The sequence below is a fragment of the Panthera tigris genome, chromosome X, assembly GCF_018350195.1.
Source record: "Panthera tigris isolate Pti1 chromosome X, P.tigris_Pti1_mat1.1, whole genome shotgun sequence".
NCBI lineage: Eukaryota > Metazoa > Chordata > Mammalia > Carnivora > Felidae > Panthera > Panthera tigris.
The window spans coordinates 44,628,277-44,654,279 of NC_056677.1; the positions used below are offsets into that span (position 1 = coordinate 44,628,277).

Consider the following 26,003-nt stretch of genomic DNA (forward strand, 5'->3'; position numbering starts at 1 on the left):
CTTCACCCTCCTAGGACTTAACAGTATGGCCAAGGAAGATAAGTCCAGTTGGTGCCTGTTCCCCACCATCCTGATTAATTAGGTAGCACCTACTGTACAATGGCAACTACTTCACATTCTGGACTCCCTAATCCAGAGGAATTGGGAGCCTCCAGGTGGTGGACATACAGTTTCCTTGCTTAGACCTAATCTTAATTGCTGCCAAGTGTTTGTCTAGGTGCTAATCAAAAACAAACTTCACGTGGAAACTCCTCTGTGTTAAAACCTGGATAAAGCCAGTAAAGAGAATTTCCATGATTTCAATGGTCCACATTGTGTGGGAATTATAAAGGACCAATAAAAAACACTTGTCTTCTCTGCCTAGGTTCAGAACCAATTGAAATATAAATTTAAGAATCAGGTAGATGGAGACCAAAATATCATCTTCATTACTAATAAAGATGGTTGGAGAAGATGGTTTTAGTGTGGACTCTCTAATGCTGGACTCCAGAATTAGGCAGACTTACCTAGGCAATTACAAGCAATGCTGAAAAACAGAGACTCCAGGCCAAAAGTAGGCCCCTTATTGCATGGCAAGGAGCTGATCAGAATGCATGTTCTCTATAGGCATTCAGACTCCTGGGAGAAAAGCAGAGAGCAAGGGCCTGAGCCAAGTACACTCAGATATTTCTCTCAAACATACTAATCTTACAACTCATTCTTCCTCACTTGGGCAAAAAAGGAGTGCTAGTCTACTTGAAGTTCTTCCACATGGAAACATGAGAAGTAAAGATTGAGTGTTCCCTCTAACACAGCTCAGTGATAAATTCAGTATTGCCATTTGCTTGAAGCTGTCTGTCTCTTCAGGACCAAAAATATCACAATTTTGCTATAACAAAAAAAGCTATTAGGATATTTTAGGAAGACTTAAGTACAGTGCAGATAGCTTAATTGCATAGATCGTAATCAAAGATACATCAGCGAAGTATTTAAAAAACCTCATCCAAATGCTGTAACAAAATATGAATAAATTCTGCTTAAAGGCAAATGTACCAAAAAGAATCCATTCACAACTATTTGCCAAGTAAGAACACTAAATATTGTACCTTTTGAGCATGATATGTGCCTCTACTTACTGAAATGAGGCTTCAGGTTAGAAATTTCTCTATATTATCTGAGTTCATGTAATATCCACATGTTGGGGACAATGGAAGGGAGAAAAGAGAAAATGAGGAGTGTTTTCAGGGATGGGCACAATGTGTAAAATTGTAGATGATCTGGGCCATGTGTTTTATGCAGAGATAGGAAGAGTATTGAATGACAGTGGGATAGTGGGAGTGATGTGAGCAAGGTATGTGTGATAATCATGGCATTGGGGACGGTGTGAATAATGGGGGAGAATAGTATGAAGTCATTTTGAAAATGAAAGGGGAGCAATGTGAATAATAGTGACAGGACAAGATCAGAATGTATGTGATAATGGTAGTTATGGTCACAGTGTTGTGTGTCATACTGTGGAAGATGAGAATTGTGTGTGCATGTGTGTGTGTGAGAATGTGAGGAGGGAGAGAGAATAGTGGGAAAGGACACAATGAGAGAGTGGGATTATTGTGTTTAAAAATGTTGATGGGGATTTATAAAGATAGTGGGTGGAATGGGAAAAGTTTATGGGCTGGTAGAAAACAGATACATAGTGGAAGTGATAGGGTTAGTGTGTGTGTGTGATGCTGGGGAAAATGAGAAGCGTATCTACTTTTGGGAGCAGATAGGTGCAGTGAGTATGAGTGATAAGGGGGAATGGAAAAGCGTTATGATAATTTGGAATGTGGACATCATGAGTGGGGATGTTGAATAAAGTATATGATGGGAAAATGCAGAGTTTCATATGTCAGTGAGGAACAGGAAGAGTATGTGTGTGACAGTAGAGGTGACATGGGTATTGGTTGTGAGTGTGTATGATAGGGAGATGGCATGAGCATGTGGGAAAAATTTGGTAGATGATGAAGGTTTTATAGTGGGGATAAGGACTATGTTTGATAGTGGGTGTGGTTAGAAACTGTTAGTGTAGGGATTGAGTGATTGTAGGTGTGATTGTGAATGATGTCGATGGTATGTGTGACAGTGGGGGGATGATTAGAACTAGTTGTATTTGACAGTGAGAGTCATGGTACTGTATGGACATTGTGTATGTGATAGTACAGGATAAGACTGTACATACAAAAATGAGAGTAATAGAGATACTGTGCATGCTCGTGGGATAGTTTGGGGAATTGGGACAGTGTGGAGAGATCATAAGTCATAAATCATAGTCATTATAAGTCATAGAGGGAATCATGTGTGAATAAAATAGTCTGTTAAAGACCGTGTGTGTGAGAGAGAATGAGAAAGACAGAAATTTTTCATGTTTTGTGATGGGCATTTGGAATTGCATTTGGGTATATAAGTAACAAATCTGAAAATGAATTGTTTAAAATGATTAGGGGATATTTTATCTTATCTAAAAACCAGTGAATTGAAGTCCAGGGCCTCCATGATTTCATCAATGTCTCAGGCCTCTCACATATATATATATTTTGGTTTCATGATCTTTAGCATGTGGCTCCCATCTTTCAGGTGCCTCATGGTTGTAGGATGCCTTCTACAACTCCATCCGTCATTTCTATGTTCCAGATAGGATAAGGAAGAGGAGAGGACAAAATACCTTGTCAGTAGAATTAGTTTCCTTTATATGGAGCTTTCCAAAAAATCTTACCCAACAATTTCCACTTATATCCATTGGACAGAAATGTCACATATGGCCACCACTGTCTGCAAGGTGTCTGGGAAATGTAAGTTTACGGCTGAGAATGTTGTCACCTATAATAAAAATCAAGGTTTATTTCGTAAGAAAGAAAGAATGTTGGGTAGGATATAGCCAGTAGAAAAGGAGAGTGTTTGCAAATATGGGAGAGAATGTATAATTAAAAGATCAGAATCCCAGGGGTAACAGATAAAGGCAGGATTCAGGGTATAGGGGCACTATAAGACTGGCACAGTTTCCGATGCTGGTGATACCATGGTAAACAAAAATAACCATGTTTTCTCTGCCCTCATGGAGCTTACTGTCTTGTGATTAAAGACCCAAACATTTGTGAGGCTGACATTGTCATAAGTGTTGTGAAGTACATGGTTCTGTGAATAGATTTAAAGAGGGTTTGACCTACCCTGGAAGGCCAGTGATGGAGGAAGTGACAATTGAACTGAGACCAGAGGGCAGATTCAGAATTAACTGGTGGAAGGATTGATGGATGGTTGGGATGGGGGAAGAATATTCCCAGAAGAGGAAATGGCATAAACAAAAGCACTCATATGCTCTATTTGTTTTTAAAATGTATTTTATTTTTATTTCATTTAGAATATTTGCTGTTGTTATGTCTTCTTCAAGTTCACTAATCTTTACTAGTTAATTCCATCCAGAGAATTTTTTATTTCCAATATTATGGTTTTTATTATTAGACATGATTTGCACCTTACTAAATATGTATCATTTCTCTACCTAACATGACCATTCTTCTAGTTTTTTGCATATAAGGAACACAGTTGTAGTAACTTTTTAAATGAGTTTGTCTGCTAAATATAACCTCTATGTAAGTTGTGGATCCGTTTGGATTTATTTATTTATTTATTTATTTATTTATTTATTTATTTTCCTCACGACGGGTCACATTTTTCTGTTTCCTCACATGCCTGGTTATTTATTTACTTATTTATTTTTGAATGCCAGCCATTATGAACTTTACCTTTTGAATTTTATATTTTGGTGAAATTTTGGTAAATTTTTTACCTTTTGGTGCTAGATATTTTTGTATTATACATCGTCTTGAGGTTTATTATGTGATGTAATTATTTGGTAGCAGTTAAATCTTTTTTGAGTCTTGCTTTTAAGATTTGTTAGGCAGGGCCACAGCAGTGTTTTGCATAAAGCTAATTATTCCAGACTACTGAGGCAAGGCCCTTTTCAATACCCCATACCTCATGAATTATGAGTTTTTCTGTGCTGGATGGTGGGAACAGGTGGGAACAGGCATGATCCCCAGACCTGTTTGATCTTCTGACACTTGTTTCCTCTAATCTTTTCAGGTGGTTCTTTCCCCAGTATTGGATAATTTCCTTATATGTATTAAGTGATCAGTTTTCTGCTGAATACTTGATAGCAATCTTTCAAAATTCTCCAGAATTCTCCTTAAGTGCATCTCTCAGCTTTTTGGTATTCTGTTCTCTGAACTCTAGACACCTTGGTCTTTCTGATCTCATCTCTGTCACTTCAACAAAGGAAACCCTCTGGGTTCTGATTGCATTCTCCTTCATTGCACCACAAACTGGAAACTCTCCCAAGTTGTAAAGGCTCACCTCATCTCCTGCCCCCTTCATCTCTCAGGGATCACTATTTTTCACTGACTGATGTCCTATGTCTTAAAAACAATGATTTCATATCTTTGTCCCTTTGTCCCTTTGTCCCTTTTTTAGTGTTTTTGTCATGTTGGAGGGTAAATCCAGTCCCTAGCTTGCCTCTTAGGAAGATATGTGGTGGAAACTTGTTAGATAATCCTTTCCTTTTCTTTTTCTCTTCCTTTTATCTCCTCCTCCTGTCTTTTCCCTTGAGCTTGCAGATATAAGTGACAGTTTTACTTCTAAAAATTTCATTATCAAGATGAGGAGGAAGAGTCTGAACAAGACAAGAAACATTCAAAATCAGGGATTTGGAGAAGATTTTGGATCACAGGGAGTATGAACACATATTCCAAGGGTAACTCTTCATGACTTCATACTTAAGAAACTTCTGAATATAAAAATAAAGTTAAAGAGGAGATTAACCTCCTTTCAAAGGAAGGATATTTAAGGCTTGCAATAGATACAGGACTTGGCTCCAAGCCAGGGAGCTTCCAAGACTATAGTAAGTGTTAGAGTAATGGTGCTCTAATCTCTGACAATGTCCTACATGAGAATGAACCCATACATAGGACAGGCAGCCCACGGTGTGGATCACAGGATTATAGCTTTACCCAGTTTCAGAGATTATAAATCACTAAGAAGGTTATGATGGTGAGAAAACATGTATAAAGAACAAAAAGAGCTTTAGCCAGGCTTCATATTTTGTTAACATCAGAAAATTCATCAGTAGAGATAAACCCTGCGAATGTAGTGATCATGGGTCTTTGAACCAGAGTTCAAATGTTAATTCAATATAGTTGAATAAATGGTGAAGGGAACCTATAGGAATGCAGTCAATGTAGAAAAGCCTTTAGGAGCAAGTGAGACTTGAGTTTAAAAGTCACATTCAATATCCTGCTAAATTTGTATTGTTTCTGCATGCTGCAATGACAGAAATAGACTTCTGCCATTGTTTAAACATCAGAACAATTTAGATTTGCATAATTCCCCACTAAGAACAAAATCTTCATAGGTAAGTTACTGAGGAAGCATAGATTATTTTAGGCACTAAGTATGCATTTCTGAATTACTTTCCATAAAAATGAATATTTATTTGGCTTTTGAATAGGTAAGGACACCCCTAGCATTTTTTAAAGAATGGAGTAAATGACAGTGGAAAAGAAAGTAATAGTTTGCATGTTTTCCTTGATCAAGAATTCATGAACGAAATTAAGAGGCAAGCCACAACCTAAAATAATGTATTTGCAACAAATATGATAGACGTAAGGTTAATATCTTTAATATTTAAAGAACTCTCACAGAAGTAGAAATGACTAAAGAACATTGTGTGTTCCCCTTCATTAATCATAAAATACAGTTTAAATCAATTAAATATTTTGCCTATCAAATCAGAAAATTTTTTTTATTTACTTAAAACATTTTTTAACATTTATTTTTGAGAGACGGAGAGAGACAGAGCATGAGCGGGTGAGGGGCAGAGACAGAGGGACACACAGAATCTGAAGCAGGCTCCAGGCTCTGAGCTGTCAGCACAGAGCCTGACGTGGGGCTCAAACCCATGAACTGTGAGATCATGACATGGGCTGAAGTCAGGCGCTTAACCAACTGAGCCACCCAGGCGCCCCAGAGAAGATATTTTTAAAATACTTAATATGATCAAGGGTACATGAGAACTCATATGCATTACTAGTGTTGATAAAACTTTTTGGAAAGCATTTTGGTATTGAATAACAGCCTTAAAATAGTTTATACCCCTTTGACCTAGTAATTCCATTTCTAATAATATGCCATAAGGAAATAATTGGAGATATGCACAGAGCTTTGTGTGGAAAAAAATCACCACAGTGATAATCTAATGAACAAAAATAAATGGAAGCAACACCCTGTTAATCAGCTGAGTAGGTAAATTTATATAATGGGATATTATATAATTATAAAGAAGTTTGCAAAGGCTTTTTAATGTCTTGGGAAATCTTATGTCTGAATAATTGTTATGTAACATTATCTGCTAAAAACAATCTCAGGTGCAGCATATTAATTATCATTGTCCATGTGGAAGGGTGTGTGTGCAATGTTGGAATTGGTATGGACCATTTTCCCAGTGTTTTTCAGTTGATCCTTGTTTCATAAAATGAAATCAGAAAATGCCATAAGCTGAAGTGTGTGATGACTTAAGTCCAGCTCCCTACCTGTTACAGTTGTTGGTAATGTTTCATGATTCTCAATTTAGGTGGTTTATAAATTTTATATTGATGGTGAGCATTGAGGATACATATGGAGCTAAGTCATAACCTAGGTATCTAAGAACATTCAGATATACCTGTGGATTTTCCAGTGCACATGACAGAGGGCCTCTAAGTCACAAGATAACAAAGGCTCATATGGTAAGATTTGAAATATCAAACACCTTCAAACTGCATGGAGGTTCTACTTGCAGGCTTCCTCCTCTTGTCTCTTCTGATAATCTGCTTTTTAATGGAATGCTAATTGCTATAGGTTATGGGAGTGAGGAATTAACTGGAAGGGAACAGGGAATTGTTCATTGTGATGGAAGATGTAACCTATTTAAGTTTATGCCAAGATCATTTGATGTAATCTTGAGATGTTACTTTCCCTGCTCTCATGTTGCAAATTGGCATCGAAAACTCAATAAAGTATGGTAAACTTGTGCAAGTCTAACTGGACTCAGTTTTGTTTCCATTTGACTGAGATGCATTAGTCCTTGAAAATAAGTAATGCACGTGTTTTTGCTCATCATTGTTTCCCCAGAATTTATCACAATGCATAGCCACTTAGTAGGCATACTTTAAAATTTCTTTTAAAATTCTTACACATACACAAATAAAGGAGATAAAGTCAAGTTAGCTCCCACCCAGAAAACATGAAAGAAGGATTTAAGAATTCTGTAGTGCTCATTTTGAACCACCATAATGTTTTTGTAATTTAATTTTTTTTAATTTTAATTCCAGTATAGTTAACGTACAGTGTAATATTAGTTTCAGATGTACAATATAGTGATTCAATAATTCTATACATTACTCTGTGCTCATCATAAGTATTTTCTTTAATCCTTATCACCTATTTCACCCATTCCCCCACCTACCTCCTCTCTGGTAACCATCAGTTTGTTCTGTATAGCATATAATCAGTTTGTTCTGTATAGCATATATATATATGATAAAGAAGATGCAGTATATATATATGTGTGTATACACATATATATATACTGCATCTTCTTTATGAATGGATAAAGAGGCAGGTGAGGGGCAGTATATATATATATATATATTATATATATATACATATATATATATATATATATATATATATACTGCAGAAGATGCAGTACTGCATCTTCTTTATCCATTCATGTATTGATGGAGATGTGGGCTGTTGCTTCCATAATTTGGATATCTGCAATAAGCATAGGGGTGCATATATACCTTTGAATTAGTGTTTTTGTATTTTTTGGATAGATACCCAGTAGGAAGCACCATAATGTTTTATGTTTGGGTCTCAATGTATATAGTACCTATGCAGAAGTTTCAAGAAGGACCCATTATTTCATAGGATTATTCTATCATTGACTTAGAAAAGGGTGTTGTAGTCTCATGTTATGATTTTGGTTTTATTATGGTTTTGGTATTATGGTTTTGTAGTCTCATGTTATGATTTTGGTTATGATTTTGGTTTATTCTTGCATATCTGTTAAATTATGATTTGTATATTATTTATATTATCCTGTGAACTTTTCATCTAAAGTAATGTTTTGGCTTAAAGTATTATGTCTGTTCTTAATACATCATCTTTTGTTTATTGTATGCCATAACTTACTCCATCCTTTTGTTTTTATCCTTGATACATGTTTATGCTTGAGATACTTCTCTTTTGTATTGCATGCAATGGAAAAATGTATTGCATAAATTTCCTTTGATTAAAGCACCACAGAATATCGGTAATTGCAGTTTTGATTTCCTCTTCGAAGGAAAGCTTCATTTATTCCCTTTCCAATGTGCTTCCTGTCTATGTAGTTCCAAGTTTCTGCCCTATACCATTTTCATTCTGCCCCAAGAAAATCTTTTAACATTTCTAGTAGGGTAGATATACTGGTGGTGAATTCCTTCAGTTTTTGTTTGTCTGAGAAAATATTTCTCCTTCACTTTTAAAGGATACTTCGCTAGATATAGAAATGTAGGGGCACATGGGTGCTTCAGTCATTTAAGCATCCGACTCTTGATTTCAGCTCAGGTCATAATCCCATGTGGTTTGTGATCAAGTCCCACATCAGGCTCTGTGTGCTGACAGTGTGGAGCCTACTTGAGATTCTCTTTCTCCCTCTCTCTCTCTCTGCCTCTTCCTCACTCATGAGGCTCTTCTCTTTCTCTCTCTCTTTCAAGATAAATAAATAAACTTAAAAAAAGAAATGTGCATCAGCGTGTTTTTTCTTTAATGTTTTAAAATATCTCCTTCCACTCTCTTCTTGCTTACATGATTTCTGATGAAAAGCCTTCAGTAATTCTTATCCATGTTTCATTATAAGTAAGATACTTTTTTCTTCTAGTTTCTGTCAAGATTTTCTCTTTGTCATTGGTCTTCTACAGTTTGAATATGATGTGCCTCAGTGTAAATCTTTTAGTATTTACCTGTTTGGTGTTATTTGAGTTTCCTGGATCTATGATTTGTTGCCTTCATTAATTTTGGAAAATTCTTAGCTATTATTATTTGCAGTATTTCTTCTGCCCCATTTTTCTCCCTCTGCATTCCATATATTCACATGTTGCATCTTTTGAAATTGTCCCATAGTTCTTAAATGTTCTATTTTTTTAAAGTTATTTTTCCTTTTTAACTTTCAGTTTGGGAATTATCTCTTAATCTACCTTTAAAAAGCTTTCCTCAGTTGTGTCATCTACTAATGAGTCCACCAAAGGCATTCTGCACTTGTTACGATTTTTTTTTCTAGAATTTCCTTTTGATTCTTAGAATTTCCATCACTCTGCTTACTTTACCCATATCCTTGCATGTTTGCTTTTTTTTATTAGATCCTTTAACATATTAATTACAGTGTGTTAAATTCCCTGTCTGATAATTCAAACAGCTCTGTCATATTTGAATCTAATGCTTCCTTTGTCTTTTCAGAATTTTTCTTCTTGCTTTTTGGCATGCCTTCTAATTTTTTGTTGAAAGCTGGACGTGATGTATTAGGTAATAGGAACTGAGATAGATTGGTCTCTAGTGTCAATCTTGCTAGCAGCTGGGCTTTGTTTAAAGTTTCTTTTAGTATTAGGTGCCAGAGTTTCCATATTCTTCTTGTATCCTTCATTTTGTTTCCTTTCCTGAGTTTGGGCTTCCTTAGAGAGTCTTTGTCTTGCAGCTCATTCAGCTATAACCCAGTTAATACACTCAAGCCCTGTTGGTGTGGTGGTATGGTATGGGATAAAAGGGAGTGTTTTATAATATTCTAATTAAGTCTCAGAGTTCTAGTGGGCCTGTCACCTTTACAGGTATTTTTCTTGTGTAGTCCCCCTCTCTGTGCCCCTACTTTAGGTGAGATAGGAAAGCTAGAGGGGGCTGGAGTGAGAAGGATGTCCTTCCTACATGACTCTGGAACAAGGCTCTGGTGGTCCTTTGTCCTGGAAAGTAGGCCTTTGTTATGGAGAAGGCTTTGGGCATACTTCATAGGGATATTCAAAAGGACTCTTTCCCTCTTCCTGCCAGGGCCACAAGGGTGTCTTTTTTGGATCTGCACTGTGAGAACCTGGTGAGATTCCTGGAAATAAAGCCCGTGAAAGTGTGTCTGCCCCTAAGACTACCACTCCCGAGTTTCTCTTTCACTCTAGTCCACATTCGGCCTCCAGCAGCTTGTCAAAATTATCAGTTAGGTGTCCCTACAAGTTTATAGCTCTAGTGGCTTCTGTTTCAGGTAAGCATATCTCATTTGTGACTCTGGATTTGCCTATCCCTCATGATTTCAGGATGGTGGTTTGTTCTGAAACCTCATTTCCCTGTTGGGTCCAAGAAAAGTCATTGATTTTTAGTTTGTTTAGCTTTTTGTTGTTTTAGTACTTCTTTTCAAGGCTGTTCTTCACATTGATTGTGTTGAGAAGAAAAGCAGAGACGAAACAAGGAGTCAGTAGATATTGTGGATTCCTGAAAACCAAAGAAACCTAGGCCCTGTATTTCAGGGATGGGAAGAAACCCCAGGTAGGTTTGCCAAGATCTTCTAGCAATGTGGCCTTGTGCTTCACTTCCTGGGTAAGGCCAGGGGGGGTCAAGACTACAAAATAAAAATAGTTGTGTGGTGTCTATAGGGATTTTGAGCTTTAGGCCTCCTCACATAGTCTCTCTCAGCTCAGGGTATCATAGGAGTATAAGAATATGTTAGACAAAGACAGCATCACAGAGATAAACAGGCCCCAGCATATGATAGGAGCTGCAGAATATTTCCCATGTATACGAACGGTATATGACACCCTCAGAGAGTAAGACCCCAAGAGGGTTTTGTAGTAACGAATGACGCTTAACTCAACAACTACCTGATTGGAGAGACATTGGTAAACCAGAGATGACATGAATGCCAGAATGGATATAGTATACTCAACAGTTATCACCCATTCTGATGTTTTGACACTAAGGTCCCATAACTTAAGACACAACCCCAAAGAAAAGGTCGTAAGGAGAACTCCATACTGCTGAAGGTTGAGTTTTAACCACTCAATGGATTGGGAAGTTGAAATAGAATTTATAAATTGAGTTACAGAGAAAAACAAAACGTATTTCCTATATACCTGAATTCATCAGATAATATCCATACCTGATGAACGACCAGCAGCAGAGAGTACGTGATAAATGCTGAGTATTCCAAACAAATATATCTATTCAAAACATGGGACACATGGCTCTTACTAATTGAAAACCACAGTGGTCTTACCTCAAGGCAAGAGTGACATCATGTGAGAAATGACTTCTGGCACTTTGATGGGTATCAGATATAAAGAGAACTGGGTATTTGAGGAGAAAAAAGAGGAACTCCTTACATTCAACATTCTTCTCTCTGCAGAATGAAATCTGCCACTAATGAGGTGTCATTCCACATCATTTCTTTTTCTTATCTCTGTCCCTCTTATTCAAACACTTCTCTTTTCTCCCTTATTGTTTATTTCCGATACTCCCTTCTTCCTCATTTTCTTCCTTCTCCTTTCTTATGTTCCTTTCTTCATCTACTTATTAACCTCTCTATTTCCTTCCACCTCCCTCTCATACTCTTCCATCCTATGTCTCTTCTTCCTTCTACATTCTACTTCCTTATTCTCTTTCCTCCTACTTTTTCTATTTCAACTTAATATCTATTCTTTCTCTACTCTCTTATTTCTCCATATCTTAATTATTCCATTTACTTGCAACTGCTATTTTCATTCATCTTTTCTCTTATCCCTGTTTTCTTCTTTCCTTCTTCCATCTATTCCTCTTCCTCCCCTCTTTTCAACTTTTCTTTCTCCATTTCTCCCTCTTTTCATGCTCCCTTCTAACAATATGATTGTAGAATAGAGTGGAATTAAAGTATACTTAAAATGGTAGAGACAGCAGGAGTAGGTGATAGATTAGATTTGTGAATGAGGCAGAGGAAACATTATGAATAACTAAGTAAAATATAAAGAGAAACTACTAAATAAGATTTTTTAAACTACTTGTAAAAAAGCAGTAAACATTCTTAATGGTGAAATGGTAATCATTTCAGGAAAAAGGAAAGGTTGTTCCTTATTGAGATTATTACCCAAAATTGTTCCTGGTGTTTTAGCAAATCATATAAGACAATAAGTGCTGTATATATTGTAAAATAAGAGATCAAGTTATCTTTCCTACAGTGTGATTGTACATTAGAAATTCCAATAGTTGTACTTTTTTAAAAACACCAGAATTGAGGACTTCTACTTCCAGCAGTAAGGGGTAAATGGCATAGATGTACTTTCCCCTGGGCATTATATATAAACCAAACACAAGAAGACCTTGAAAGTTATAGATAAGATGGCATACTCTCTAGGGAACTTGCATCCCAAGGAATAACATGGTGGTGAGTTCCCTGGATTTTCTTTTGGCCTCATATAGCCCAGATCACCTCCTGAAGAAGCTTGCAAACTGGAAACACCAAAGGACATAGAAAAAAAAAAAAACCTCAACATACCTCTGTTCTTTCCATATCTAAAAGACAAAGACAGCACAACAAGACAAAAAAAATTAGACAATAACTGCTCTACTCTAGCTATATATTAGAGGGAGAACTGTGGCCCTATCCCTGCCAGCAAAATCCAATTTAGAGACCCTATACTTCCACCCTTGCCAGCCTGTAATGGGGTCTCTAATCTTCTGACAGAGTGTCAGAGAAGGGCAAATGGGGAATGGGAATAACCTAGTCACCACAATGCCAGAAACCATGTGGGGAGCTTCGATCTCCATCTCTAAAGATGATAATGAGATGCTTCTGCCCCTAGCCAATGAAGTCATGTCAAAAAAAAAAAAAAAAAAGGCCTAGTGGAAAATCACCACCCAGCACTAAAAATGATAGACATTTACCATGTAATTAGGTACGCAGGTCTCTTGCAGTCAGGCTGATACTAGTAAAACTTTAATATGGAGCTGGAACTTAGCCCTCAATAACAAAGAGCCCCTTGCTCTCAGGTGCCAATGGAGGCTGAGTGGGAATGTGGACTTCCAACCACATGTGATAAAAGAGAAGATTTAAACAAAATTCAGATCCTCATAGCATACTATGCAAAATATCTAGGTTCAATTGAAAATGACTCGTTATATTAAGAACTATGATAATCACAACTTGAATGAGAAAAGACAGTCAATACACACCAACACCAAGAGGACACAGAAATTAGGATCATCTAAAAAGGATTTTAAATAGCCATCCTAAAAGTGTTTCAATGTGCAGTTTGAGCATTCTTAGAACTAAAGGAAAAATAGAAACTCTTTAACAAAGAAACAAAATCTTCCAGGGTGCCTGGGTGGCTCAGTCGGTTAAGCATCTGACTTCAGCTCAGGTCATGATCTCATGGTTCGTGAATTTCAGCCCCGTGTCGGGCTCTGTGCTGACAGCTCAGAGCCTGGAGCCTGCTTCAGATTCTGTGTCACCCTCTCTCTCTGCCCCTCCCCTACTCACGCTCTGTCTCTCTCTCTCTCTCAAAAATAAATAAAAATGTTTAATAATTTTAAAACAAAGGAAACAAAATCTTCCAAAGAAATAGAAGATATAATGAAGAATCAAAAAGAAATTTAAGAACTGAAAAATCCTGGGCGCCTGGGTGACTCAGTTAAATGTCTGACTTTGGCTCAGGTCATGATCTCACTGCTCATGGGTTTGAGCGCCATATCAGTCTCTGTGCTGACAGCTCAGAGTCTGGAGCCTGCTTCAAATTCTGTGTCTCCCTCTGTCTCTATTCCTCCCCCACTCATGCTTGCTTTCTCTCTCAAAAATAAATAAACTAAAAAAGAACTGAAAAATCCAATAAATGAACTTTTAAAAAACCTCAGTAGATTACTTCAACAGCAGAACAATATGATGTAAGAATGAATCAATGAACTCTAAGATAGAACACATTAATGGCTGCTAAGGGTTAAGGATAGTGGAGGGAAGGATGATGAGTGTGAGTGTAAAGGGGTAGTACAGGGAAATCTGTGGGGGTGGAATAGTTCTGTATCTTAATTGCTGTGGTGACTACTATAGAAACCTCCACATGTGATAGAATTAGACATATATATCATACCAATGCCAATTTCTTGAATTTGATATTGTATTATAGTTATAACTGTGCCCATTGGGGAAAGTGGCTGAAGGGGTACTCTTTACTATCTTTGCAATTTCTTGTGAATCTATCATTATTTCAAAAAGTTACAAAAAAATAGAGCAGAATTGATAAAATAATTTGTTAAGAGCATCTGGCCCAGCCATATTTCAAAAATCATGCCATGAGTATTAGCTGGTGGCTCCCATTACTGCTACCACTGACACTGGATACTAGATGCTGCCCTTGACCCTGCTACCAATGCCACTCCTAGAAACTGGATTTTCTTGTGGCTACAGATATGGCATTGAATTCCATCATTGCATCTTTGAATCACTCCTTTCAGACTAAGTGTTAGGTTGGAGATGTGACTATTTATGCAGTAAAAGAATTGACTCCACAGGTGTGTGGGGTATACAAACCCTGGCATTCCAAAGCAAAATTGTACATTCCAAAGAAAGGTCTGGCTCTTGACAAGCTCCTGGGGATAAACCTCTAAGTTTGTAGTATCCTGCCTGATTAGACTGTCTTTTTGTTCACCTGGGGCTTGGGCCACACCAGATAGTTTACGTTAACAATGTAATTTATAGTGGGTCTTGGCCCTTGTGGTGTTATATATTGGCTTGTGACCTTGTGGTACCTCTGCACAGGCTGGAGACTAAAGTCAGCCACACAAGTGTCCCATGCCTACCTGATCCCCACCCCCTTAAAATCCCAGCTCAGGCAAACTTCCCTGGTTGCCACATACCTCACTGGGAGATTTGAGCATGGGCCATACAACTCCACTGAGAAAAGACAACTGGAATCTTATGCCTGGTTTCTCATGGAGTCTTTCCTGTACACTTTTTAGTTTTGTTGATTTAAAATCAGTATCCTTTCACTGTAATAAACAATAGCTATGAATATAACACCTTTTCTGAGTTCTATGAGTCCTAGTGAATCACTGAACCCGAGAGTAATTTTCAAGACCCTACCACAGTGGTAAATCCTACACCACGTTCTCTTGGCTGTTGAGAGAATGTGAAAAAGTGAATATCTGGCCTTTATGTCGAACAGTTATGTAATATAAATTATATACATAGTATTTCCTTACTAAAATGTGAAAAAATAATTTAAATATATCTAGTCCTAAGGGTTTTCAGTAAGCATCTGTAAGGCTGTATAAAGAAGTCCAAAAAATAAGACAGACAACACAAAATAAATAGGTAAAAGACTTGCACAGTTACTTTACAAAAGAAATCTAATCAGTCCACTAATATATGAATATGTGTCTCACTACTTACATGAGAAATGTAAACTAAAACCACAGGAGATACCAATAAAATACACATCACATTGGCAAAAAGTTGGAAAAGTCTTCATATTACCAAGCACTGTAGAGTATGCCAGTCTTTCTCCCAGGCATCTGGTCACAGGAATGAAAAACATTAAACATAAAATACAAGGATATATGTAACAAATATCTAATTGCAATGCTTGTATGTATGTGCCCCTGAAACCTGAAACTAGAATGACCATCAGTGGGGAAATGGTTGACTACATTGCAGTACATCCCTGTCATGGAATATTATGCAGCAATGTAAAAGAATGAATTTGGTAGATTAGCATTAACTAATAAAATAACTCTGATGCATTTAAAGTGTATATGATCTTAATTTTGTAAAACAGTAAAGAATGACTTTTTGACCATGGAAAAATATAAAAATGGCTGTTAAAATGTATGTTTGGCAGATGAAGGTAGAGGTGAAAGGAATGGGAGGCAATAAGCAAAAGAATGCAATTTAAAACATTTATGGCATACATATAATCCCATTTATGTAAATATATACGCATGGAGTGTTACATGAAAAGGTAGCATCAAAATCTTAATAGCAGTTATCTCAGGGTGGTGCCATTGGGAGTGATGTTTACTTAATTTCTAAAATATTTAAGTTATGTTTAAATTTTTAATGACAAATATGCATTATTTGTATAATGAGGAAAAGTAAGTGAATTCATCACAGGAAAGAAAAAAAAATGCCTCTCAGGTTTCTTGCTTGAGCAACAGGGTGGATGGTGGGATTTATTCATTCATTAACAAACATTTTTTAGCATACAGAATCTACCAGGTATCATTGTAGATACAGGGGATACAGCAACGAATAAAACAAACAAAAATTCATCTCCCTAAAAGGCTTTTATTCTAATTGGGGGAGTGGCATGACTAAAGGAGAAACACACTGTTTGAGGAAGAGGATATATACAAAGGAGTCAGTTTGAGACCTGTTCAATTTGAAAATATTAAGGGTTATCCAATTGCAGAAGTGAGGCAGACAGTTGGATTATGGATCTAGAATTCATAGGCCAAGTCAAGACTGGAGATACAGATACAGAAGCAGATAGCATTCAAAATGGTGTTTCAGACCTTCTTTCCTGAGTCTGATCACGTACCACTGCAGACACTTTACAGAGGAAATGCTGAGAAAAAACAGGCAGCTGACAGGGGAGGTTGCTATGCAACAGATGAGGAAAGTCATCCAGCCAGGCAGAATTGATGTTGGCCTTTGGGGACCAAATGCTGCCATCCTTTCTAGCATTAGCTTTCTTTCATATGCAGACTCCTGGCTGGAGCTGATGCCAGAACATATGTGAAATGTACAAAGATCTGCCTTGGATTTTTGGAAAGTTATCAGTTCAATTTGAGTCATTTCACATCTGTATATGATTTTCTGACTCTCCAGTCCTCTGGAAGCAGAGCAGCATGTATGTCCTTGGGTCGGACTCCAGTCAGTGCTATTTGTGCTTCCCATTTTGCATGTTGAGAAGCTGGCTCAGAGAGGTGGAATGACCTGAGCAGGCTCACACAGCTATGGATAGAATGACACAGCAGTCCATCCCAGGAATTGAGGACCCAAGCCTGGAAGGAACCAGGGTAAACATTTACTCTGAATCCAGGCTTGCCATGGGTCAGGCACACAAATTCCTGATTGTCCTGGCCGCTCCAGTGGGCACCAGCAAGGCCTCATGGGCAGTGTGTTTGTGCCACTCACAGGGAGAGGCCTGACAGAGTAGGGAGTGAACCCTGAAGAACAATCCCCACACCTGGATGGAACCACATAGAGGGGGTGGGGACTAAGGGCCTCTACCTGTGTTCAGTGTGCAGAGCATGAGCTTAAGTCTTGGAGAACACAAACCTTGCTTCTTTGGGGCAGGTGTTGACAGGGCAGGGAGTGTGTGTGTGTGTGTGTGTGTGTGTGTGTGAAAGAGAGAGAGAGAAATCTGTCACTCAACCTGAAGAGGGGAGGGTGCCTCAGTTCCCAGGCCAAAAGTAGTGGAACGTGGGTTTTGGAGTCAAGAAGGCCCTGGCCTGCGTTTTACATTTTCTGTTTATTGGCTCTATAGCCTTGTCTAGTTTATACAGTGTATCTGTGCTTTAGCTTCCTGACCTATAAAATAGGGATGCTGACACCCACCTCCCAGGGCTGCTGTGAGAAGACAAGCCCCAGCACAGACTGTGCTGTGATGTTTAAGCTGTGCCCTTCCCTCCCCATCTCACTAGCACACAAGATAAGCGCATGGTTGGAGCTGCACAAAGTGCAGGAAAGAATCTAATGTTTAGGAGTCTGGGATCTGTTGAGGGGGATCATATAGATTTGTGTGTCAGGTGCAGACTTGTTCTATCTCCAACAGTGTATTCTCTCTGTCTGTTCCTTTTCCTGGGTCCCAAAGTAGGTAAGCTTAGCAGGAGCCTAGCACTTGTTGCAGTTAGAGACCCCACACAGACACCTCCTTAACAGTGACCTAAGTGGTGCTAGGCAAGGGGGTGGCGATGCATGCCGACCCGACGGGAGGGGCCATAAGAGGGGAGGGATAGAATGGAGACGCATTGCGGAAAAGGTTGGGGGCCGGTGTGGGGCAAGGGGTGGGACCTAAAGGCGCCGCGCATCTGTTCGGGGGAGGGGATATTGAGGAAAGAGGTGGGACCCTGGTATACTGTCGACCTGGTTGGTGGTGGGGTGGTGTGTTGGCAAAGGGGCGGGATTGCTTGCCACTGCACATGCGCACCGTGATGTTCAGGACGAAGCTTTTGTTGGGGAAGCGGGCGGGACTTATATTTGGTCGGTCAGTTCTTGCGCATGCGCAGAACTATCTGAGGCGGTGGGTGGTATATTAGGCGGAGAGGCGGGGTCTTCTTAGCTGCCGCGCTGGCATTTTCTCCTGGACAAGGAGAGGGTGCGGCTGCCGAGAGCCGATCACTGCAATCCCGATCCTCTGAGTCGTGAAGAAGGGAGGCAACGAGGGGGTTGGGGTTGGGGCCTGAGGCAAGGTGAGAATTAGCCCCCAGACAGGGCATCTGCCCCCTGGTGCGGGCCCCCTATTTTTCATTTTGATCCCTTTACCCCGGATTCTGATTCCCCTTCCACTCCCCGAACCCCGATTCACACCCCTTACCCGACCCTCCTTTACTCAGAACCTCTGTTCGCTCTCCGAACCCCTCCCATTGTTAAAAATCTCCACAGATTTCTCGACCTCAATCTGTACTGTCATACGATTCCTCCTGATTCGAAACCTCCATTCAATTTACCATATGCGAGTCCTAACCCATTCCCCTTGGATTCAGAACTGTTACTGGTTTTCCGAACCCTGATTTGAAGCTTCTTTCAGGCAGTAGCTTCTCAGGATTCAGAACCACCATCCTGACACCCATTCACTTTTCCCACCCCGATCCAGCCCGTTCCCCTCACATTCAGCGCCTCATTCACCCCCACAGTCAACCCCCAGACACCCCCCCCCAGTTCGGTCCTTCGTATTTGCCCTCTGTAGTATAACGCCCAGCTCCCCCCCCCCCCCCCCCCCCGCCCAGGCTCTGCTCTTGCCAGAGGGACAGGAGCCATGGCTCAGAAAATGGACTGTGGTGCGGGCCTCCTCGGCTTCCAGGTGAGATCTCCACTCCCCACCCCACCATTTCCCTAGCCGACAGTTCCCTAGGGCCCCTTTGGCTGGATCTGATTTTTACCTCTTCGTGCCTAGACTCTGTCGTCTTTCAAATTCCCATGGTTTATTGAGGGGGGGAGGGGCATCCCTTTTCAGCCGTCAGTCCCTGCTTAGAGAAAGGGGAGACCCTGTTAGTAGTCAGGGCAATCTGCCCAGAGAATGCGGGTTGGGTAAGGAACCATTTTTTTTTCCACAGTCCTGACGTTTGTAGAGCAGTCTGCCACCCCCTCCCCCCAACCTCCTGACGCCACCCTCCGTCTGTCTTGCATTACCCATCCCTGCGACCGACCCCTCTTATTCTCCTCAACTCCTGGAGGCGGCACCCTTGCTCTGCCTCACCTCTTGTCCTGAGCTGCTCCTGAGCAGCCGCACACCGCATTGCTCTGCTGTAACCTCCTCCATCACCACCCCCCCGCCCCCTTCATTCCACTTCGACCCCACTCCTCATTCTGCCCCACCCCTCATTTAGTCCGTGCCCTACTCCATCCCTGCCACACGTTTTGTTACCACTCCGCCTCCCATCGCCCCTTGCTGGTGGTCTGGATCTGTGCCTCAGACTTTTTGTACCATCCTCCTGCCTGTACCTCCCCTGCATTGCTCCCCCTACCCTCCCGCTTCAAATTTAATTTTTCCCCCTGTATTTGCAGGCTGAGGCCTCCGTAGAAGACAGCACCTTGCTTATGCAGACCCTGATGGAGGCCATCCAGATTTCAGAGGCTCCACCTACCAACCAGGCCACAGCAGCTGGGCCGAATGCTAGTCCCCAGAGTTCACAGCCCCCAACAGCCAGTGAGATGGCTGACATTCAGGTTTTAGCGGCTGCCGCTAGGCCCAAAACAGCCTTTAAGGCTCAGAATGCCACCACAAAAGGCCCAAATGGTGCCTATGATTTCTCTCAGGCTCTTAATGCCAAGGACATGCCCAATGCACCGACTAAGGCAGCCTTTAAGTCCCAGAATGCTGCTCCTAAGGGCCCAAATGCTGCCTATGATTTTTCCCAGGCAGCAACCACCAGTGAGTTAACTGCTAACAAGTCTGAGATGGCCTTTAAGGCCCAGAGTGCCACTACTAAGGTGGGCCCAAATACCACCTACAGTTTCTCTCAGTCTCTCAGTGCCAGTGAGGTGGCCAACACTCAGCCTAAGACAGCCTTTAAGGCTTGGAATGACACCACTAAGGCCCCAACGGTTGATACCCAGATCCAGAATATTAACCAAGCCAAGATGGCCACTTCCCAGACTGAGGTAGAGACCAACCCAGGTATCCCTGAATCTGATGGTGCAGCTGCACAGACATCAGCAGATGGTTCCCAGGCTCAGAATCTGGAGTCCAGGACTATAATTCGGGGCAAGAGGACCCGCAAGGTGAGATCCCTCCTAGCTCCACTTTGCTTTGGGCTCTCTCCTTTCTTCTCTGAGGTTGTTCATTTGTTCTAAACAAAACAAAACATATGTATATAATGGCCTGTATTCAGCTAGGTTGTAGGGGATAACAAGATAAATGTGATCATTTCTGCTCTCTGAATATCCACGGACTGATAGGGAGATGAGACATGGACACATAATATATGCACCCCGCATGTAATTCAGCTTAACACTTTTCATAGTAGCCACTATGTGTTAGGGTTGAGCTGGGCACATTCACACAGGTTATCTCATTAAATCTTCAAGATAATACCAGGTAGGGATCATAGTCTCAGTTTTACAGAGAAGGAAACTAAGTCCCAGAGAGGTGAAGTGACTTGAGTGATTTGTCCAGGGTGGTACAAGCAGAGCCAGTGGTGGACATAGGAAGAGGAGAAGCCTCAGGCCCCACCCTTGGGTTGCTCCTGGCCTGGTTCAGAGATGAAACTCCTGCCTGGAAGACAGTGAAAGACAAGCCCAGGACTCAGGGTGACCATTGGCTAGTGGGTCAGGCTGTCACTACAGGTGAGGGTTTTAGGGGGCTTTCCTGGAATAGATAGGGTGAGGCCACAGAAACAGCTGGTGACCCTGGACTTTCCTTCTCTCTGATGATGCAGATTAATAACTTGAATGTGGATGAGAACAGCAGTGGGGATCAGAGACGGGCCCCACTGACTGCAGGGACATGGAGGTCTGCACCGGTTCCAGTTACCACTCAGAACCCACCTGGCGCACCCCCCAATGTGCTCTGGCAGACCCCATTGGCCTGGCAGAACCCTTCAGGCTGGCAAAACCAGCCAGCCCGGCAGACCCCACCAGCACGTCAGAGCCCCCCAGCTAGGCAGACCCCACCAGCCTGGCAAAACCCAGTTGCTTGGCAGAACCCAGTGATCTGGCCGAACCCAGTGATCTGGCAGAACCCAGTGATCTGGCCAAACCCCATTGTCTGGCCTGGTCCGGTTGTCTGGCCGAACCCACTAGCCTGGCAGAATCCACCTGGATGGCAGACCCCACCTGGATGGCAGACCCCACCAGGTTGGCAGGGTCCTCCAGATTGGCAAGGCCCTCCTGACTGGCCGCTACCATCCGACTGGCCTCTACCACCTGATTGGCCACTTCCCACTGACTGGCCACTCCCACCTGACTGGATCCCCACTGATTGGCCAGTCCCACCTGACTGGCAGAACCTACGACCTTCACCAAACCTGCGACCCTCTCCCAACTCGCGTGCCTCACAGAACCTGGGTGCCTCACAGCCCCGAGATGTGGCCCTTCTTCAGGAAAGAGTAAGAACTATTATTCCTAATCACTTTTCCCTCTCTTCCTCTTGTCTTTGTCATCCTTCCATCTGTAATGTAATCAAGTTTTCTATAAATATCTTAGTAACTTTAATGATTTCCTTTTCCCCTCCCAGGCAAATAAGTTGGTCAAGTACCTGATGCTTAAAGATTATACCAAGGTGCCCATCAAGCGCTCAGGTAGGCACCCAGTGCCCTCCCCCGGCACCCTGCCCTTCCCCTCACCGCATGCTCTGTGGACATCCCTTTGCTTATAGTCCCCTTCTTTTGAATCCCCTCTTTCCATGGCTGATTCTTCTTGTTTCATCCTTGAGGGCCCTGATTATTTTCCCTTTGGTAGGGCTGGCAAAGGGGTTGTAGCTCTGTGGCGCCTGCTCAGCTCAGGTACTCTCTTCTCCTACAGAAATGTTGAGGGATATCATCCGTGAATACACTGATGTTTATCCAGAAATCATTGAACGTGCATGCTTTGTCCTGGAGAAGGTGAGAAGGCAGCCCTGAGGAATAGGAATAATGAGGGAAGGTCTTGATTTCAAAGATTCATGGGATTCCTACTGGGCATTTAGGGCTGAAGTATCACAGGGAGGTGAGCAAGTGAGTATGGGTAGCTTACGCTAGATTTTGTAATTTCATAGTCTGTTTTCTTGTCCCTGTAGAAATTTGGGATTCAGCTGAAGGAGATTGACAAAGAAGAACACCTGTATATTCTCATCAGTACCCCGGAGTCCTTGGCTGGCATACTGGGAACGTAAGATGGGAAGAGAGATGGAACATTGCCTTTATCAGTGCTTTTTTTCTGGGAGTGTCAAGCAGGTCAGGGTCCAAGATTCAGGGTCACATACCAGGTCATGGTCAGAACTGGGGTAGAATTATCCCCTTGTTGAGGAATGCTGGGTAAGCTATATCGATAAGCTACCTGGGGTGTCTCATACAGATGGCTGCTGAAAATATAACTTTCTGTACTCTGTTAGGACCAAAGACACACCCAAGCTGGGTCTCCTCTTGGTGATATTGGGCGTCATCTTCATGAATGGCAACCGTGCCAGTGAAGGTGAGTGGCTGGACCTGCAGCTGGGGGTTGGCTACAGCCTGATTTTCATGCTCATTTTCCGTCCCTTGTCTCCCCTTGCCTCCCATTGCAGCTGTCCTCTGGGAGGCACTACGCAAGATGGGACTGCGTCCTGGGTATGATTGGGCTCTCTCATCTCTTGCCTGTTTATATCATCCTTTGGCAACAGAGGATGGTCCCAGGATTGCATCAGCCTAGTGGTCTAGGGGGATTGGTTTGGGGAGGTACAGAGCCCAAGGATGTGACCTGGGTGGATGGGGAAATCGTCCTGAACTCTATGCTTCTTCTCTCATCTCTGACCTCTGTGCTTGAAAGCTCTTTTCTTTTCTTTGGGCAATCTCATAGTCTCTGATTATGGGTTTCTTTTTTATATTATCAGGGTGAGACATCCTCTCCTTGGAGATCTGAGGAAACTTCTTACTTACGAGTTTGTAAAGCAAAAGTAAGTGATGTCTAAGGGCCTTTGTTTGGTCCTCATGAGTTCTATGTGCTGGTCAGCCTCAGACAGTCCTTCCTGTGCTCATTTCTTACACTATACCTATACATATACATAGAAAAACACACATGTACTTGGAAGTGTTGATTGAGTGGACTTGCTCATGGTTGGATTTTTCTGCAGTATAATTATCTTGCATGTGAAGCCTGTCCAGTATACCCACAGTAGACATTTCCAAGGCTGAGGTTTACACCCCACTGTAATCATTGCAATGGGCCAACTATGGCTTAATAACAATATTACAAAAATGTGGAGCTAGAGCTGTGATGGAAGAGGTGAGATTAAGCATTGTCCTTTCTATGACCCTATATAAGCCACCCTGAAGTTCTAGGTGATTACTTAATGTAGAAGCGCTGGTACAGGAATTTGAAGGCCTATTAGAATATAATTATGCTAGGTTTAGGAATGATTCTGGGGGGACTTGCTACCTGAAATTGGGGGTGTCAAAATATAGTATCATTCATTGTTGGACTACCATTCTTGCCCGGGTGGAAACAAAGACCTTTCTGCTCTAAGGTACCTGGATTACAGACGAGTGCCCAACAGCAACCCTCCTGAGTATGAGTTCCTCTGGGGCCTCCGTTCCTACCATGAAACTAGCAAGATGAAAGTGCTGAGATTCATTGCAGAGGTAATAGAGGAATTGCTCTAGAGCTGATAGGTCAAGGGATGAGGTATGACTGGCTGGGAAGGGTCCAGAGCAGGAATGAGACCTTAGATATCACACATGGTAGTGCTGCATTACTGGTGGCATTTATTGTCGTTGTTATGTAAACAGCAGCACAAAGTAGGGCACTGAATAAATAGTAGGTACTTCATAAATATTAACTCATACAATTAGGGATTTTTTTTTTTTATTTTCTGTTCCTCATCTCAGGTTCAAAAGAGAGATCCTCGTGACTGGACTGCACAGTTTATGGAGGCTGCAGATGAGGCATTGGATGCTCTAGACGCTGCTGCAGCTGAGGCTGAGGCCCGGGCTGAGGCGAGAACCCGCATGGGGATTGGAGATGAGGCCGTATCTGGGCCCTGGAGCTGGGATGACATTGAGTTTGAGCTGCTGACCTGGGATGAGGAAGGAGATTTTGGCGATCCCTGGTCTAGAATCCCATTTACCTTCTGGGCCAGATACCACCAGAATGCCCGCTCCAGATTTCCTCAGACCTTCGCTGGCCCCATTATTGGCCCTAGTGGTACAGCCAGTGCCAACTTCGCTGCCAACTTTGGTGCCATTGGTTTCTTCTGGGTTGAGTGAGATGTTGGGTAGGTATATCACTTTGGATTGGGCAGTTAGGGTCATTGGTAGATACAGGATCCATGGGAATGTATTTATGTATACCATCTGGGAGTCTTAGGAAACCCATGGTGGGAAGATGAAGAAAGTATAGGGAAACACTATTTGGTGTTTATATTACTATTTGATATATATCATTGATTTTATTTTTTTTCTTTCTTATGTCCACAGATATTGCTAATCAGTTGCAATAGTCTTTCCCCTGAGTGAGGCTGAAGCCTCAGATTCCTTCTAAACACAGCTATCTAGAGAGCCACATCCTGTTGACTGAAAGTGGCATGCAAGATAAATTTATTTGCTGTTCCTTGTCTGTTGCTTTTGCCCCCCCTTGTGTGCTGTCAAGTTTTGGTATCAGAAATAAACATTGAGACTGCAAAATGAATGAGATGTGCTCTCTGTTTTTCCCATGTTTGAGGAGCGATCAACTTGTTTATATGGGAGAGATAGGGCCTCAGTGCTAGCCTCAGGGGCAGATTAGCTTTCAACTGATAAAAATATGGGTAGACCCTGCTTATGGATTAGGAAACAAAGGAGGGAGTAATGAACACAGTGTTAATCAAGAACTACTATGGTCTACTTTATAAGTAATACTTAAGTGAATTATATGTGATAGACATGCTGCTAGGTGTCCTGGGGTGACATTAAAAGAGATGAAATAATGGGAGAGGGTGTAGGTGGTCAGACAGTTGCAATTAAGAAGACAAAGGAGGTAGAACTCCAGGTAATGACAAGGTCCAGAGAGGGTGGTTGAAGGGGAGGGAAGATAACTGTTCCTGGAGATGATGTTCCTGGGATTCCAGGTTGTTGGTTGTATTAACCATGTGGAAAGTGAAATAGCTCCAGGATGGGGGCAGGAGTAGGAGCAGAGAACACTGTGATCCAGGTACCTGAGTTCTCCTATGTGAGTAGGAAGATATCATACCCTTAGCCACGTTGCCTATAAAGAGGTGGATTCATAAGGCACCCCCTCCTCATCTCTGAATATGCTTCCCAGGAACCTGTCCCTCTAGAAAGCCCTCCTAGTCTCCCATCTCCACAGGATCAGGGCCTCATCACAGAGACAAGTTCTTATGGATAATAATGGAGGCCTCACATTGGCCTCTTCTCCCCTCCTGCTGGGAGAAAGAGGAAACTTTGTTGCTTAGAGAATAAGAATTGAGAAAGACAAGGCCTTGTGAGAGCTAGCCTTCCTTTTGGCGTGACTGTAAACAAGAACCTGGCTTGAGCTGCTGAGGTCTTTGCTGGAAGCAGAGCTCTCAGTGAGGGTGAAATTA

At 41.6% G+C, this 26,003-nt stretch overlaps 1 protein-coding gene across 3 annotated transcripts in view; it reads left to right on the top strand.

Annotated features, from left to right (window-relative positions):
* MAGED1 (MAGE family member D1) overlaps positions 1-25,111 on the top strand; it is a 54,689-nt gene extending 29,578 nt beyond the window's left edge. Inside the window, exons 1-13 of one of the 3 annotated variants that reach the window (XM_042974046.1) lie at positions 18,293-18,501; positions 19,039-19,112; positions 19,817-20,533; positions 21,190-21,858; positions 21,987-22,050; positions 22,274-22,353; positions 22,527-22,618; positions 22,842-22,921; positions 23,013-23,055; positions 23,319-23,381; positions 23,952-24,066; positions 24,313-24,698; positions 24,901-25,111. In XM_042974046.1, coding sequence (XP_042829980.1) covers positions 19,068-19,112; positions 19,817-20,533; positions 21,190-21,858; positions 21,987-22,050; positions 22,274-22,353; positions 22,527-22,618; positions 22,842-22,921; positions 23,013-23,055; positions 23,319-23,381; positions 23,952-24,066; positions 24,313-24,690 — 2,346 coding nt within the window. In that variant the 5' untranslated portion in view covers positions 18,293-18,501; positions 19,039-19,067 and the 3' untranslated portion in view covers positions 24,691-24,698; positions 24,901-25,111. Of the gene's footprint in view, positions 1-18,292; positions 18,502-19,038; positions 19,113-19,816; positions 20,534-21,189; positions 21,859-21,986; positions 22,051-22,273; positions 22,354-22,526; positions 22,619-22,841; positions 22,922-23,012; positions 23,056-23,318; positions 23,382-23,951; positions 24,067-24,312; positions 24,699-24,900 lie in introns of those variants that run through there. The other 2 variants (XM_042974047.1, XM_007096309.3) reach the window with 2 other exon arrangements.
* Positions 25,112-26,003: the final 892 nt, after the last annotated feature.